The 18,329-nt window shown below is 41.6% G+C and overlaps 1 protein-coding gene across 10 annotated transcripts in view; it reads right to left on the bottom strand.

Annotated features, from left to right (window-relative positions):
* Positions 1 to 18,329, bottom strand: part of ZNF592 (zinc finger protein 592) — a 57,152-nt gene that overhangs the window by 8,824 nt on the left and 29,999 nt on the right. For all 10 annotated transcript variants that reach the window (XR_002178478.3, XM_019945730.3, XM_019945733.3 and 7 more), the window contains one exon: positions 1,950 to 2,128. Coding sequence is in view for 9 of the 10 variants with exons in the window: in XM_019945730.3 (XP_019801289.1) it covers positions 1,950 to 2,128 (179 nt within the window). In the remaining variant the exon portion in view is untranslated. The remainder of the gene's footprint in view (positions 1 to 1,949; positions 2,129 to 18,329) is intronic.

The raw sequence follows: 18,329 nt of genomic DNA, 5'->3' as shown, positions 1-18,329 counted from the left end.
CTGCAACACGGAGGCAAGGGCTTTGTATAACCCCATCTCTGGATTATTTTCTTCCCATACACTTTAGCTTCTCCATTCTCCATAACATGTAAAAGAAATCAGTCTACATTTGGAAATGCTTATACCAAGAGAGAAACCTGGAAGATCACTAACCACTCCCCATCCCTCACCCCAGTATACAAACTATCATCAAGCCCTAATGTTTCTACTTCCTAATCTCTCTCAAATTTACCTTCTCTCCATCCCCACAGCCATGCCTAAGCTGAATCCCTCGGTCTCTCATCTGGATTGCCACACGACCAGTCTCTAATCTCTCCCCTCTAATATACATGTCAGCTTTCCAGAATGATCTTTCTAAAACACAGATCCAGTTGGATCACTCCCCTGCTGCAAATCTTTCTGTAGCTCATCACTGTCCACTGGATAAAGTCCAAACGTCTGCCAAGGAATACAAGGTCTTGCAGGGCCTGGCCTCTACCAACTCCCTAGTCTCATTTCTCACCCTTCCTCCGGTTCATCCTGACCTACATCTATTGAAATGCTCATCATTCCTGTAAGCCCTTTTATGTGTGCTGGTATCCCTTGCCTATGCTCTTGCCAGATATGCTCTCCGCCTTTCTTCTACCTAAAACCTCCTAGTATCTCCTCTGTGAAGCTTTCCTGACCATTCCTCAACTATGGGACTTACCACTTTGAATTGTAATTACTTGTGTGCATGTCTGTAACCTATCAGACTGAATGAAGCCCCTTGAGGGCAGGAGCTGGGTCTTAATCATCTTTGTATCTTGAGTGTCTGGCACAATGCTAAAGACAACAGTAAGTACTCAAGAAATGTTTATTAAATGAACTAAATCAATAAAAAAATTTAATACCAAAGAGAAGAAAACCTTAATAAATTTGGGCAAAATTATGTTTCTGAAGTAAAAATAATCAAGTAAAGCATGAGAAGATGTAGAAACTCCCGAGCAACCAGTAAACCAGTAAAGGAGACCTGATTGCGTCAATGTAAAATGATGGATCAATGAGTTTTGGAGGGAGTGTTCTCCCTCATTTTGATCTTTTTCCTGAAAATGACTTCTTGCTTATATTTGTTCAACACAATGGAGAAGATTCAGTTTAATTAAAATAGAGTTTTCTCAGTTTTACCATGAAGCTGATGATTTTTTCCATGCTTAGGCTTTGCTTCTCACAAAGTGACAAAAACTAATCAACACAAAGATACGACAGTCCTTTGAGTTTGGCATCTTGCCATTTGTTAACAAAAATTGAGAACATTTGAAAGTACTGACAGTTGTAAATTTATTACTGAAATGGTACTTGAAAATTAATATGCCAAACATGATAACTTTGTGAACAAATTTATATACTTTTAAAAAACAAACTGACAAAGTGAATGCTTATATATATTCTAATCTTCCCCAAATCTTCCCATTTAAAGCTTTTTTTTTTTTAAATTTATTTATTTTTTATCTTTTGGCTGTGCTGCGCATGGCATGTGGGGTCTTAGTTCTCCAACCAGGGATCGAACCCACATGCCCTACAGTGGAAACGCAGAGTCTTAACCACTGAACAGCCAGGGAAGTCCCAAAGCTTTTTTTTTTTTTTTTAAATGTTTAACTTTTTAACTCCTTATTCTTCTTCCCCTTGCTATTCTGGTTCCCTACAAGATTAAAAATGTCTGTCCACATACCAATCAACATTCTTCTCTTATTAGGCTGCAGCCCAGGCCTCTTAAGATCAAAACTCATTTTTTTTCCGCCGTGCCTCGTGGCTTGCAGGATCTCAATTTCCCAACCAGGGATTGAACCCAGGCCACAGCACTGAAAGCACCAAATCCTAACCACTAGACCACCAGGGAACTCCCAAAGGTCAAGTCTTAAATGAGTTCTGGTCCAGAAAAATAACCAGCCACTGGGCAAGCCCAGGACAGTGAGTCAGGTAGCACCCACCTGTAGCCCACCTTGCGGGCATAGTGCAGGCAATTCTCCTTTACATGCGTCTGGAAGTAGGCAGAGCGACAGAGGGCTCCACACTCCGGACAACAGTAGGGGGACTTGTGGGCGTGGATCCGCTGGTGGGCACAGAAACTGCACTGGTTGGGCAGCAGCATCTGGCACACCTGGCAAGTCTAGGAAAGAACAGCAAGAAAGCAGTTCACGCAGGAGCCACAGGCCTGTAGCTCTCCAATCAGAGCTGTCTGGCTTTCCTAGGACATGGGTCAGAATGACCTCCTCCCCCAACCATTCTCTCTTCCAGCTCTCCTAGGACACTAGTGAAATCCACAGGCCTCATGAAGTGTTGACACTGACACCCAAGCTAGCTTTGCCTCTCACCTTATTAATCAAAAACAGACCTGACCGTATTTTCCCAAAGGTTAGTCCTACATGTAGGACTGTGAGTACTTCTCTCCTCTGGCATAGCAGAGGACCACGTTTTCCTTTTCAGAGGCCCAAGGCACTTCTTGAATTCTAAGACCTCATTACACTGCCAGACTCACCAGGGCCTCTACCCTAGCTCAGCAGGTTCCTACTCAACAGCTTTAGTCAGCTGACTCAGGGACTTCCAAAGTAGACCTGAGCCTACCCTGGTTAATGCTCAGAAGCCCCAGTGCAGACTAACTGAGCTTCCATAACCTCAGCCCACTCTGAGGGGTGCCCTGAGCCACAACTGACCACATACACCCACAGGAAAGCATAGGATAGGTAGCAGCTCCTTTGTTCTCAGTCCCAGGAGAGAACCAGAGGCTAACAAGTCCTACAGGCAGACTCATTGAAGCTCTCTAATGGGGACAGCCCAGACAGCCCAGAGGGGGAAAGCAAGAGACTAATCTGGTGCCTGCATCTGAAGAGGCCCTTCTTAGGAAAAAAAGGGACAACTGTACTACTCACTAAGGGGGCCATTGACCTGGGGTCAGAGGAGTGCTTAGAGGGATAAGTTGTTAGGGAGGTCAGGAAAAGATCTCTGCTTTAAGCAGCAATATCCAGAATATAGGGCCTCTATAGGACAAACAATCCAGCGTTTTCAACAAAAAAAATTTCAATGGAAAAAAAAGATTAAGGGAAGAGGAATTTACAGATTAAAAGAGACTTAAAAGACATTTTCAGTGTATACAACTGCAATGTATAGCCCTTATTTGGATCCTGATTCAAGCAAGCCAAGTGTAAAATGAAATGAGACAATCAGATATTTTAACCCTAACTTAATGATGACAATACTGAGACATCTGCCATTTGATATTAAGATTTGATAATAAGGAATTATTATTAATTTTAAGATGTGATGATATTATGTCTATGTTTTGGTATTTTTTGAGGATAAAACTTTATCTTTTAGATATATATACTGAAATAGATACTATAATGCTGGAATTTGTTTAAAAGCAATCCACTGGGGGAGAGGTGAGTAAGAACATAGATGAAACAAGATGGGCCACTGAGTTGGTAACTGTTAAAAGAAGGTTCATTATACCATTCTTTCCACTTTTATATATGTTTGGGACATTCCATAATAAAAGGTTTTGTTGTTGTTTTTTCACTATTGCTCTAGGTGCAAAACAGTAAACAAGTATGCTATTTTTTGTGTAAAAATGGAGGAAATAATCACTCTCACACATACACACACACATTTGTTCATATTTGCAAAAAAGGAGCAATGGAGCAGTAAACCAAAAGTCAATAAAAAATGGTTACCTATGGGGAAGGAGGGAACAGGGTGAAACGGACAGGAATGGAAGCAAGACTTTTCTGCATATACCTTGTTATGTAATTTTGGAATCACATAAATGTTTTACATAATTTCAAATACATATACAAAATTAAACTAAATAAACAAAAGCATTCCCTAAAAACTGAAAAACAGAAACAACCTAACTATGTATCAAGTAGGTGACATAACCATGTAGAGAAAAAAATTATCCCCAGTGACTTTTAAAACACAGTATTTTGACTTATACATTCTTAATATGATATATTCTAAGGACAAAAAGAACTGCAAATACACCCTCAACTTTATGCAGTTGTCCTAACATTAGAAACAATATTGATTTTGATATTTAAAAATTGGTGTGTATGGGTGTGTGTGTGTTTATGTGTGTAGTAAGAAAATCTTAGGAACCAAGATTTTCAGTATAAAATCAGTTACATAAAAAGGATAATCTTGGGCTTCCCTGGTGGCGCAGTGGTTGAGAGTCCGTCTGCCGATGCAGGGGACACGGGTTCGTGCCCCAGTCCAGGAAGATCCCACATGCCGTGGAGCGGCTGGGCCCGTGAGCCATGGCCACTGGGCCTGCGCGTCCGGAGCCTGTGCTCCGCAACGGGAGAGGCCACAACAGTGAAAGGCCCGCGTACCGCAAAAAAAAAAAAAAAAAAAAAAGGATAATCTTACATTTTAATACCTGCATAAACTCATGATCTTCCTTTCCTCTTTTTCAAAAAATACTTTTTAGCTCTGACCACTGAAAAGGCCTAGGAACAGATATATCCAGCAGAATAAGCATCTCTGGTGCCCAGAATGTGGCCTCTAAATATCATTTCTCACACACATGCACACAAAAAAACCCCGGCTTCTTGGAAAAACAACTGACTCTAGGTTTAGTACAAGAAATGTGCCCAGGACATCTTGTTGGGGCTCAAAGTAAGAAAGCTTCTCAAGGTTTAATGAGTTCATATCAAAAGGACATAGGAGGGGCTTCCCTGGTGGCGCAGTGGTTGAGAGTCCGCCTGCCGATGCAGGGGACACGGGTTCGTGCCCCGGTCCGGGAAGATCCCACATGCCGCGAAGCGGCTGCGCCCGTGAGCCATGGCCGCTGAGCCTGTGCGTCCGTAGCCTGTTGCTCCGCAACGGGAGAGGCCCCAACGGTGAGAGGCCCGCGTACCCAAAAAAAAAAAAAAAAAAAAAAAAGGACATAGGAGCCAGCTTGAAGGGGCTCCCACTGATCAAAGATGGGACAATTGAGCATCAAAAAGAATGACTCACAGGACTTCTCTGGTCACACAGTGGTTAAGAATCTGCCTGCCTGCTGAGGAATGCCTTATCTCCTAACTAGTTTGGGACATTAGCCAAGTTAAAATCAATAAGTGCTATAAACCACTTTATGTTGTTCCTCTCAGACTTCACGACCAGGGTGATAGATGGTCTGTGTTTGGAATGTATACACAGCTTGTGTAGAAAGGTTTGAATCAGCTTACAGCTTAAACCAACCCAAACAAGCCAAGTGGAGACTGAGTCCAGGTATGGACTCAGGAAGAGTGGACACCATCATGCTTTGAGGGTCACAGATCACTATCTACAACTTGGCTGTGAACTCGTGGCAAACATTCCTGGCAGCAAATGCAAAAACAATAAATGTTGTGTACAACAATGAAAAAAAAAGAAGAATCTGACTGCCAATGCAGGGGACACGGGTTTGATCCCTGGTCCAGGAAGTTCCCACATGCCACAGAGCAACTAAGACCGTGTACCACAACTACTAAGCCTGCGCTCTAGAGCCCACAGGCCACAACTACTGAGCCCACACACTACAACTACTGAAACCTGTGCACCTAGAGCCCACGCGCCACAACAAGAGAAGCCACCATACTAAGAAGCATGGGCACCACAACGAAGAGTAGCCCCCACATGCCACAACTGGAGAAAGCCCGCACGCAGCAATGAATACACAATGCAGCCAAAAATAAATAAATTTATAAAAAAATAAAATAAATACTCAAGATATTTTTTAAAAAAAGAATGACTCACAAATCAAAAACATACAACAGATTCACAAAAAAACAAAAAGAAGAGGACACAAGCATAACACAAAAGAAAACCATCAAACCACAATAGGAAAAACAAAAAGAAAAAGAAAGGAACAAAGAAGAAATACAAAATCAACTGGAAAACAGGTTTAAAATGGAAATAAATACATATCTGTCAGTAATTACCTTAAATATCAATGGACTAAATGCTCCAATCAAAAGACACAAAGTGGCAGACTGTTGATTAAAAAACAAAACAAAACAAAAACAAGAGCCTATAATATGCTGCCTACAAGAGACCCACTTTAGGGTGAAGGACATACAAAGATTGAAAGTAAGGGGATGGAAAAAGATATTTCATTTAAAAGGAAATAATAAGAAAGCAGGGGTAGTAATATATCAGACAAAACAGACTTTAAAACAAAGGCCAAAATGAGAGATAAAGAAGGACACTATATAATGATAAAAGGATCAATACAAGAAGAGGATATTACACTTGTTAACATATATGCAGCCAATACAGGAGCACCCAAATGTATAAAACAAATACTAACAGACATAAAGAGAGAAACTGATGGGAATACAATAATAGTAGGAGACTTTAACATCCCACTCACATCAGTGGACAGATCTTCCAGACAAAAAAACAATAAAGCAACAGAGATCCTAAACGACATACAATAGAACAGGTAGACCAATTGATATTTTCAGAACATTACATTCAAAAAACACACAATACACATTCTTTTCAAGTGCCCATGGAACATTCTCTAGGACTGACCACATACTAGGATGCAAAACAAGCCTCAACAAATTTTAGAGGATAGAAATTATTTCAAGCGTCTTTTCTGACCATAAGGGCATGAAACAAGAAATCAACCACAGAAAGAGAAATGAGAAAAAAAGATTACATGGAGACTAAACAACATGCTACTAAAAAACCAATGGGTCAATGATGAAATCAAAGAGAAAATTTTAAAATACCCTGAGACAGGGCTTCCTTGGTGGTGCAGTGGTTGAGAGTCCACCTGCCGATGCAGGGGACGCGGGTTCGTGCCCCGGTCCAGGAGGATCCCACATGCCGCAGAGCAGCTAGGCCCGTGAGCCATGGCCGCTGAGCCTGCGCATCCGGAGCCTGTGCTCCGCAACGGGAGAGGCCACAACAGTGAGAGGCCCACGTACCACCAAAAAAAAAAAAAAAAAAAAAAAATACCCTGAGACAAATGACAATGAAAACACAACCATACAAAATCTATGGGATGCAGCAAAAGCAGTTCTTAGAGGGAAGTTCATAGTGATACAGGCCTTCCTCAAAAAGCAAGAATAAACTCAAATAAACAACCTAACCTACCACCTAAAAGAATTAAAAAAAGAAGAACAAGGGCTTCCCTGGTGGCACAGTGGTTGAGAGTCTGCCTGCCGATGCAGCGGACACAGGTTCGTGCCCTGGTCCAGGAAGATCCCACATGCTGCGGAGCAGCTGGGCCCATGAGCCATGGCCGCTGAGCCTGCGCGTCCGGAGCCTGTGCTCTGCAACAGGAGAGGCCACAACAGTGAGAGGCCCGTGTACCGCCAAAAAAAAAAAAAAAAAAAAAAGAACAAAAAAACCTGAAGTCAGCAGACAGAAGAAATAATAAAGTTCAGAGAGGAAATAAATAAAATAGAGATTTAAAAAATTATAGGAAAAACCCAATAAAACCGAGAGCTGTTTCTTTGAAAGGGTAAACAAAATTGACAAATTTCTGGCCCAGGTCGCCAAGAAGAAATGAGAGAGGACCCAAATAAACTAAGAAAAAAGTAAAAGAGGAGAAATAACAACTGATACTGCAGAAATACAAAAAACCATAAAAGAATACTATGAACAACTATACGCCAACAAACTGGACAACATAGAAGAAATGAACAAGTTTCTAAAAACATACAGCTCACCAAAACCGAATCAAGAAGAAATAGATAGGGACTCCCCCAGTGGTCCAGTGGTTAAGACTCCGTGCTTCCACTGCAGGGGGCATGGGTTTGATCCCTGGTTGGGGAACTAAGATCCCACAAGCCATGGGGCACAGCCAAAAACTAAAAATAAATAAAAATGTTTTCAAAAAAGGTAAAATTGGGACTTGCCTGGTGGCACAGTGGTTAGGAATCCGCGGGCCAATGCAGGGGACACATTCCCTGGTCTGGGAAGATCCCACATGCCACGGAGCAACTAAGCTTGTGCGACACAACTACTGAGCCTGCACTCTAGAGCCCATGAGCCACAACTACTGAGCCTGTGTGCCACAACTACTGAAGCCCGCACGCCAAGAGCCCACGCTCCTCAACAAGAGAAGCCACTACAATGAGAAGCCCTCACACTGCAATGAAGAATAGCCCCCACTCACCCCAACTAGAGGAAAGCCCACGCGCAGCAACAAAGACCCAACACAGCCAAAAATAAATAAATAAATAAAATAAATTTAGTTTTTTAAAAAAAGGTAAAATTAGGCTTCCCTGGTGGCGCACAGGTTGGGAGTCTGCCTGCCGGTGCAGGGGATGCGGGTTCGTGCCCTGGTCTGGGAGGATCCCACATGCCGCAGAGCGGCTGGGCCCGTGGGCCATGGCCGCTGGGCCTGCGCGTCCAGAGCCTGTGCTCCGCAGCGGGAGAGGCCACAGCGGTGAGAGGCCCGCGTACCACAAAAAAAAAAGAAAAGGTAAAATTATCATTATATGCAGATGACATGATAATATATAGAGAAAACCCTAAACACTCCACACAAAAACTACTAGAGCTGGGCTTCCCTGGTGGCGCAGTGGTTGAGAGTCCACCTGCTGATGCAGGGGACACGGGTTCATGCCCCAGTCTGGGAATATCCCACATGCTGCAGAGCGGCTGGGCCCATGAGCCATGGCCGCTGGGCCTGTGCGTCTGGAGCCTGTGCTCCGCAACGGGAGAGGCCACAACAGTGAGAGGCCCGCGTACTGCAAAAAAACAAAAAACAAAAAACAAAAAACTACTAGAACTGATAAACAAATTCAGCACGGTAGCAGGATACAAGATTAACATATAGAAATCTATTCCACTTCTTTACACTAACAATGAAATATCAGAAAGGGAAAGTAAAAAAAAAAAAAAAAAAAGCAAAACCCTTTCACAATCACATCAAAAAAAAAAAGATGCAGCAAAAGCAGTTCTAAGAGGGAAGTTTACAGCAATACAATCCTACCTTAAGAAACAAAACAAAACAAAACAAAACAAAGAAGAAACATCTGAAATAAACAACCTAACCTTACACCTAAAGCAATTAGAGAAAGAAGAACAAAAAAAAAAAACCCCAAAGTTAGCAGAAGGAAAGAAATCACAAAGATCAGATCAGAAATAAATGAAAAAGAAATGAAGGAAACAACAGCAAAGATCAATAAAACTAAAAGCTGGTTCTTTGAGAAGATAAACAAAATTGATAAACCATCAGCCAGACTTACCAAGAAAAAAAGGGAGAAGGCTCAAATCAATAGAATTAGAAATGAAAAAGGAGAAGTAACAACTGACACTGCAGAAATACAAAGGATCATGAGAGATTACTACAAGCAACTCTATGCCAATAAAATGGACAACCTGGAAGAAATGGACAAATTCTTAGAAATGCACAACCTTCGGAGACTGAACCAGGAAGAAATAGAAAATATGAACAGACCAATCACAAGCACTGAAATTGAAACCGTGATTAAAAATCTTCCAACAAATAAAAGCCCAGGACCAGATGGCTTCACAGGTGAATTCTATCAAACATTTAGAGAAGAGCTAACATTTATCCTTCTCAAACTCTTCCAAAATCACCATCACTCTGAGACCAAATCCAGACAAAGATGTCACAAAGAAAGAAAACTACAGGCCAGTATCACTGATGAATATAGATGCAAAAATCCTCAACAAAATACTCGCAAACAGAATCCAACAGCACATTAAAAGGATCATACACTACGATCAAGTGGGGTTTATCCCAGGAATGCAAGGATTCTTCAATATACGCAAATCAATCAACGTGATACACCACATTAACAAATTGAAGGAGGAAACCGTATGATCATCTCAATAGATGCAGAGAAAGCTTTCGACAGAATTCAACATCCATTTATGATAAAAACCCTCCGGACAGCAGGCATAGTGGGAACTTTCCTCAACATAATAAAGGCCATATATAACAAACCCACAGCCAACATCGTCCTCAATGGTGAAAAACTGAAACCATTTCCACTAAGATCAGGAACGAGACAAGGTTGCCCACTCTCATCACTATTATTCAACATAGTTTTGGAAGTTTTAGCCACAGCAATCAGATAAAGAAAAGAAATAAAAGGAATGCAAATTGGAAAGAAGAAGTAAAGCTGTCACTGTTTGCAGATGACATGATACTATACATAGAGAATCCTAAAGATGCTACCAGAAAACTACTAGGCTAATCAATGAATTTGGTAAAGTAGCAGGATACAAAATTAATGCACAGAAATCTCTGGCATTCCTATACACTAATGAAAAAAAATCTGAAAATGAAATCAAGAAAACACTCCCATTTACCATTGCAACAAAAAGAATAAAATATCTAGGAATAAACCTACCTAAGGAGACAAAAGACCTGCATGCAGAAAATTATAAGACACTGATGAAAGAAATTAAAGATGATACAGATAGATGGAGAGATATACCATGTTCTTGGATTGCAAGAATCAACATTGTGAAAATGACTCTACTACCCAAAGCAATCTACAGATTCAATGCAATCCCTATCAAACTACCACTGGCATTTTTAACAGAACTAGAACAAACAGTTTCACAATTTGTATGGAAACACAAAAGACCCTGAATAGCCAAAGCAATCGAGAAAGAAAAACGGAGCTGGAGGAATCAGGCTCCCTGACTTCAGACTATACTACAAAGCAACAGTAATCAAGACAGTATGGGGCTTCCCTGGTGGTGCGGTGGTTGAGAGTCCACCTGCCGATGCAGGGGACACGGGTTCATGCCCCAGTCTGGGAAGATCCCACATGCCACGGAGCGGCTGGGCCCGTGAGCCATGGCCGCTGAGCTTGTGCGTCCGGAGCCTGTGCTCCACAACGGGAGAGGCCACAACAGTGAGAGGCCCGCGTACAGCAAAAAAAAAAAAAAAAAAAAAAAGACAGTATGGTACTGGCACAAAAACAGAAATATAGATCAATGGAAGAGGATAGAAAGCCCAGAGATAAACCCACACACATATGGTCACCTTATCTCTGATAAAGGAGGCAAGAATATACAGTGGAGAAAAGACAGACTCTTCAATAAGTGGTGCTGGGAAAACTGGACAGCCACATGTAAAAGAATGAAATTAGAACACTCCCTAACACCATACACAAAAATAAACTCAAAATAGATTAAAGACCTAAATGTAAGGCCAGAAACTATCAAACTCTTAGAGGAAAACATAGGCAGAACACTCTGTGACATAAATCACAGAACGTTCCTTTTTGACCCACCTCCTAGAGAACTGGAAATAAAAACAAAAATAAACAAATGGGACCTAATGAAACTTAAAAGCTTTTGCACAGCAAAGGAAACCATAAACAAGACGAAAAGACAACCCTAAGAATGGGAGAAAATATTTGCAAATGAAGCAACTGACAAAGGATTAATCTCCAAAACATACAAGCAACTCATGCAGCTCAATATCAAAAAAACAAACAACCCAATCCAAAAATGGGCAGAGACCTAATTAGACATTTCTCCAAAGAAGATATACAGATTGCCAACAAACACATGAAAGAATGCTCAACATCATTAATCATTAGAGAAATGCAAACCAAAACTACAATGAGATATCATCTCACCAGTGAGAATGGCCATCATCAAAATCTACAAACAATAAATACTGGAGAGGGTGTGGAGAAAAGGGAACCCTCTTGCACTGTTGGTGGGAATGTAAATTGATACAGCCACTATGGAGAACAGTACGGAGGTTCCTTAAAAAACTAAAAATAGAACTACCATACGACCCAGCCATCCCACTACTGGGCATATACCCCGAGAAAACCATACTTCAAAAAGAGTCATGTACCACAATGTTCATTGCAGCTCTATTTACAATAGCCAGGACATGGAAGCACCCTAAGTGTCCATCAACAGATGAATGGATAAAGAAGATGTAGCACATATATACAATGGACTATTACTCAGCCATAAAACGGAATGAAACTGAGTTATTTGCAGTGAGGCCACAAATGGCCACGCTAAAGCAATCTACAGATTTAAGTGAGGTGGATGGACCTAGAGACTGTCATACAGAGTGAAGTAAGTCAGAAAGAGAAAAACAAATACCATATGCTAACACATATATATGGAATCTAAAAAAAAGAAAAGAAAAAGAAAATGGTCAGAAGAACCTAGGGGCAAGACGGGAATACAGATGCAGACCTACTAGAGAATGGACTTGAGGATACGGGGAGGGGGAAGGGTAAGCTGGGACAAAGTGAGAGAGTGGCATGGACATATATACACTACCAAATGTAAAATACATAGCTAGTGGGGAGCAGCCGCATAGCACAGGGAGATCAGCTCGGTGCTTTGTGACCACCTAGAGGCGTGGGATAGGGAGGGTGTGAGGGAGGGAGACGCAAGAGGGAAGAGATATGGAGACATATGTATATGTATAACTGATTCACTTTTTTATAAAGCAGAAACTAACACACCATTGTAAAGCAATTATACTCCAAGAAAGATGTTAAAAAAAATCACATTAAAAAAAACCAAACAGGGGGCTTCCCTGGTGGAGCAGTGGTTAAGAATCCACCTGCCAATGCAGAGGACACGGGTTCGAGCCCTGGTCCGGGAAGATCCCACATGCCACGGAGCAGCTAAGCCCGTGCGCCACAACTACTGAGCCTGTGCTCTAGAGCCTGCGAGGCACAACTACTGAGGCCTGCACACCTAGAGCCCGTGCTCCACAAGAAGCCCACGCACCATAACGAAGAGTAGCCCCCACTTGCTGCAACTAGAGAAAGCCCACGTGCAGCAACAAAGACCCAATTCGGCCAAATAAATAAATAAATTAATTAATTAAAAAAACAAAACAAAAACAAAACAACTTAAGAATAAACCTGACCAAGGAGGTGAAAGACTTATGTGATGAGAACTATAAAACACTGATAAAGGAAACCGAAGATGTTTCAAAGATATGGAAAGATATCCCATGCTCTTGGATTGGAGGAATTAATATTGTTAAAATGGCCACGCTACCCAAAGCAATCTACAGATTTAATGCAATCCCTATCAAATTACCCAGGACATTTTCCACAGAAATAGCAAATAATTCTAAAATTTATATGAACCATTAAGGCCTCAGAATTGCCAAAACAATCCTGAGGAAAAAGAGCAAAGCATAAGGCATAACCCTCACAGACTTCAGACCATATTACAAAGCTACGGTAATCAAAACACCATGGTACTGACACAAAAACAGACATGAATCAACGGAACAGAATAGAGAGCCCAGAAATAAACCCACAAACCTACAGTCAATTAATCTTTGACAAAGGAGACAAGACTATACAATGGAGCGAAGACAGTCCCTTCAAGCAAGTGGTGCTGTGAAAGCTGGAGAGCCACATGTAAATCAATGAAATTAGAACACACCCTCACACCATACACACAAATAAACTCAAAATGGCTTCAAGACTTAAATATAAGTCATGACACCTTAAAACTCCTAGAAGAGAATGTAGGCAAAACATTCTCTGACATAAATTGTACCCATGTTTTCGTAGGTCAGTCTCCCAAGGCAATAGAAATAAAAGCAAAAATAAACAAATGGAACCTAGTCAAACTTATCAGCTTTTGCAGAGCAAAGGAAACCATAAACAAGACGAAAAGACAACCTACAGACTGGGAGAAAATATTTGCAAACAATGCAACCAACAAGGGCTCAGTTTCCAAAATATACAAATAGCTCATACAACTCAATAACAAAAAAACAAACAACCCAATCAAAAAACGGGCAGAAGACCTAAACAGACATTTCTCCAAAGAAGACATACAGACGACCAGTAGGCACATGAAAAGATGCTCAACATTGCTAATTATTAGAAAAATGCAAATCAAAACTACAAAGAGGTACCACCTCACACAAGTCAGAATGGTCATCATTAAAAAGTCTACAAATAGCAAATGGTAGAGAGGGTGTGAAGAAAAGGGAACCCTCCTATACTGTTGGTGGAAATGTAAATTGGTGCAGCCACTATGAAAAACAGTATGGAGGTTCTTCAAAAAACTAAAAATAGAGTTGCCATATCATCCAGCAATTCGCACTCCTGGGCATATACCCAGACTAAACTATAATTCGAAAAGATACATGCACCCCTATGTTCAGAGCAGCACTGTTTACAATGGCCAAGACATGGAAGCAACCTAAATGTCTCTGGACAGATGAATGGATAAAGAAGACGTGGTATGTATGTATGCACACACGTGTACACACACACACACACACACACACACACACACACACAATGGAATACTACTCAACCACAAAAAAGAATGAAATAATGCCATTTGCAGCAACATGGATGGGTCTGGAGATTATCATACTAAGTGAATTAAGTCAGAAAGACAACTACCATATGATATCACTTATATGTGGAATCCAAAACAAGACACAAATGAACTTATTATGAAACAGAAACAGACTCACAGACATAGAGAACAGACTTGTGGTTGCCAAGGGGCTGAGGGGATTAAGGAGGGATGGATTGAGAGTTTGGGATTAGCAGATGCAAACTATCACATATAAAATGGATAAACAACAAGGTCCTACTGTGTAGCACATGGAACTATATTCAATATCCTGTAATAAAACCATAATGGAAAAGAAAAAAAAAGAATGACTGAACATATAAACATACTGAATATATAGAAACCAATAAGTTCATTATAACACTACCACTAAAAATAATAGAGGAAGTCACCTCATACCGATTAGGGTGGCTACTATGAAAAAAACAGAAAATAACAAATGCTGGTGAGGATGTGGAGAAATTGGAACCCATGTGCACTACTGGTGGGAATGTAAAATAGTACAGCCACTGTACAAAACAGTATGGGGGCTCCCCGAAAAATTAAAAATAGAATTACCATATGATCCAGCAATTCCACTTCTGGATATATACCCAAAAGAACTGATATTGTACAACACAAGGAATATAGCCAGTAATTTACGATAACTATAAATTTTGGAGTATAACCTTTAAAAATTGTGAATCACTGTATTGTACACCTCTAACTAACATAATATTGTACAGCAACTATAATAAAATAAAATAAAATACTTGATCACACAAAAAAAGAATTGCAAGTAAGGTCCTGAAAAGGTTATCTGTACACCATGTTGATAGCAGCATTATTCATAATACAACTGGAGGCAACTCAAGTGTCCATCAGTGAATGAATGGATAAACAAAATGTGGTATATACAACAACAGAATATTATTCAGCCTTAAAAAGAAAAGAAATTCTGTCAAATGCTAAAATATGTATGAACCTTGAAGATATTATACTAAGTGAAATGAGCCAGTCAAAAAGAGACAAACACTGTATGATTCCATTTATGTGAGCTACCTAGAATAGTCAAATTCATAGAAACAGAAAGTAAAATGGTGGTTGCCAGGGGGAAAGGGGAGGGGAGAATAGGGAGTTGTTATTTAATAGGTTTAGAGTTTCAGCTCTGCAAGATGAAAAGAGTTCTGGAAACTGACTTCACAACAATGTGAATGTACTTAACGCTACTAAACTGTACACTTAAAAAATGGTTAAGATGGTAAACTTTATGTTACGTGTATTTTACCACAATTTTTAAAAATAATAGAGGAGGGACTCTCAAAACACCATTTAAGATTGTTGGGGCATCAATTCACTACTGTGAAAACTGTTAACTGAGGGAAACAAATTTATCCACTTTTCCAACATAAACTGTATTTCAGCGTAACCTAATAGCCCTCAAGGAAGAGGAAAAGATTTTATACAGAATTCCAGCTAATAAATGAGAAAGAAATAATAAAATTTAAAACAACCTCCTGCAACTCCTAATAAAATTACTGTCTCAAGCAGCAATTATTAACGGCTGCTAAAATCATTAGGTAAAAAGATAGGAAACTTTATAAGGAAGGGATCTGAACATCACCAACCTAAACTCACTGATCAAGTTTAGCATCATTAAAACGGAGACAATCAAGCACATTGTGCCTCCCTGAAGTAATGAATTATGAAGAACACAGATTTCCCATTCCTCAAGATGAATCTAATCAAGTCTTCATTGCTAACTTCTAGTCTACAGATAAAATATGGGGTATAGAACAAATTAACTGTATGAGGAAGCAATCAAACTCAAAATTATCCTGAAAAATTCTCAGGAAGCAATCAGTGAAACCCAGAATTGTCCTGGAAAGTTCTCAGGACACACGAACCAGTTTCTTCAACAAAATAATGATGTGAAAAATAAGGGGGGGCGGGGAGCCCTTGTTGGGTGGAGTAGGAAAAGGTACTGCTCTAGATTGAGAAATTTCAAAGATATAACAAACAAACACAACACTTGGTCCACATCTGGATTCTGATTCAAAACAAGCTCAACTGTAAAAATACAATTTTGACATGAATGGAAAATTTGAATATGAATTGTATTAGACAATGTTAAAGAACTGTTATTAATTTTGTTAGGTGTGATAATGACATAGTTAAACAAAAGCTTAAGAACAAGAAGAAGTAATCTCTTTGTGCTGACATCTGCCCAACAAGGTGGCTTGGAATGTAAGGGGAAGGACCCCCTCCAGCCACTGCAGAGGGAGGCATAAGTGGTTCAGACTCCCAGGAAGAAGTCAAAGGCCCAAACATGCTGTCCTACAGTCCCTCCAGCAGAGTGGAGCCCAACCCCACCCACTGGTCCACTGCCTGCCCCTCATATGGCCTAAAGCTTGGGTACCATTTTGGGAAGCCCAAAGCCAACGGCCATCAAGGTTAGATTTTGATCCCAGAACTCAAGCCTTCCCCTTTCCCTGAGACTCTGAGGCCACATTTATTGGCAGGAGATTTTGTGAGAGAACAGAGCTGGACTGAGAGAAGCCTCACAGCAGCCCCTCCCTTTCCCTCTGGGGGGGCCCTCTTGTCCAGCTCCCACTGAAGGAGAATGACACAGAGAAGATGCAGGATGAGAAGGGTGCCAGCCTGGGATCCTACACCCAGACCTTAGCCTGCTCAGATTTTAAAAGGCGAGTGAAGAAAAGTGTGGGGGAAAAACCACAGGCACAGGTATCAGACCTTCACTGGCAAAGGTTCTGATCAGATGACCCAGAAGAAGTGATCCTGTCCAAGTTAATCATGCTGGTACAGCAGGAATACCTGAAGCCCCAGAGGAAAGGGCCTGGGGGACCCACACTCCACCTGACTCATTAGAAAGAAAATGCAAACTGAAACAGAGAAGGTGAAGATGAGAGGCAACAGGGACTTACAGCAGCTTGCTGGCCCCTTTCAGGGGCTGCCTACTGAATTCTACCTCCTGTCTCTAGCCCAACACTCCCAAGGCTGGTCTCCCTCCCAACAACTCCCTGTTCCTCAAACCACTTTGCACTTTCCCATACCTTTGCCCTATACCTGGAACACCCCTTGCCCCTCCCCCTCCTCCAAACTCATCCCTGCAGGTCCAGCTCAAATGTCATGTCCACGTGGCACCCTCCCTATGCCTGGAACCACGAGGAATTAGTCCCTCTGAGGAACTCTATGCAACTATGTTACAAGCCTGTTTTCAGCCCTTAGCCTGCCGCACACTCTAGCAGTTCGGGTGGGGAGCCCTGCCCTTGCTGAGCCATCGTGAGCTCCTGGAAGAATGGTGTGACTTCCTCCTACGGGCAACCCTGCTCTTGACACAGAGCCTCTGTGCACACGGGGAACACTCAATAAACAAGGGCAGAGCTCATCAAGACACCAACAGGTGCGTGGGTCACTGTGAACTGAAGTAAAAAGAGCTGGTCTGCTTTCCTTCCAGGCCTCTGTGGCCCTGGCTTAGGGAGGCTTGATGAGGGGCTGGGCTTGGCTAAGTTGTTAAGGGAGCCACCTGAAGAGGGAAGAGAAGAGCCTTCTGGAGGCCTGCTTCTTCAGAGTACCTTGCTAATACAGACAACAACCGACACACAAGGTGCCAAAGGGTGTTTTCAGCTTGGAATGCCTTAAGTCACACACACACACACTCACACACTCATCAAGTTCTCATCAAGCATAACCAAGAATCGGAACAAGAGATAAGGGCAGCTGCTTTCTTAGTAGTGAGAACAGAGATGAAGGGAAGAGGCCCCAAAGCCTTTGACTCAGGGCCCACATGTCAGTCTACTCTCCTTCCACATCAACCCTGCTACTGGCCCTATGACAGCTTCCCCAAAGGGATTCTGCAAAAACAGCTATGTCCACCGTGGGGCACAACAACTTGGTAAAGACAAGGTTCTTAGAAGTACAGACTGAGGCGCAGGGCAGTGATGCACCTACCTCTGCCCCCAAGTTCTTTGGGCACAGCAAGGACCGTGCTGACAGCTGCCAGAGACCAGGGGACCATCCAG

This window comes from Tursiops truncatus, chromosome 2 (assembly GCF_011762595.2).
Source record: "Tursiops truncatus isolate mTurTru1 chromosome 2, mTurTru1.mat.Y, whole genome shotgun sequence".
Classification (NCBI taxonomy): Eukaryota; Metazoa; Chordata; class Mammalia; order Artiodactyla; family Delphinidae; genus Tursiops; species Tursiops truncatus.
The sequence above is the reverse complement of the archived record's forward strand: the minus strand, read 5'-3'. Positions and strand labels throughout refer to the sequence as shown.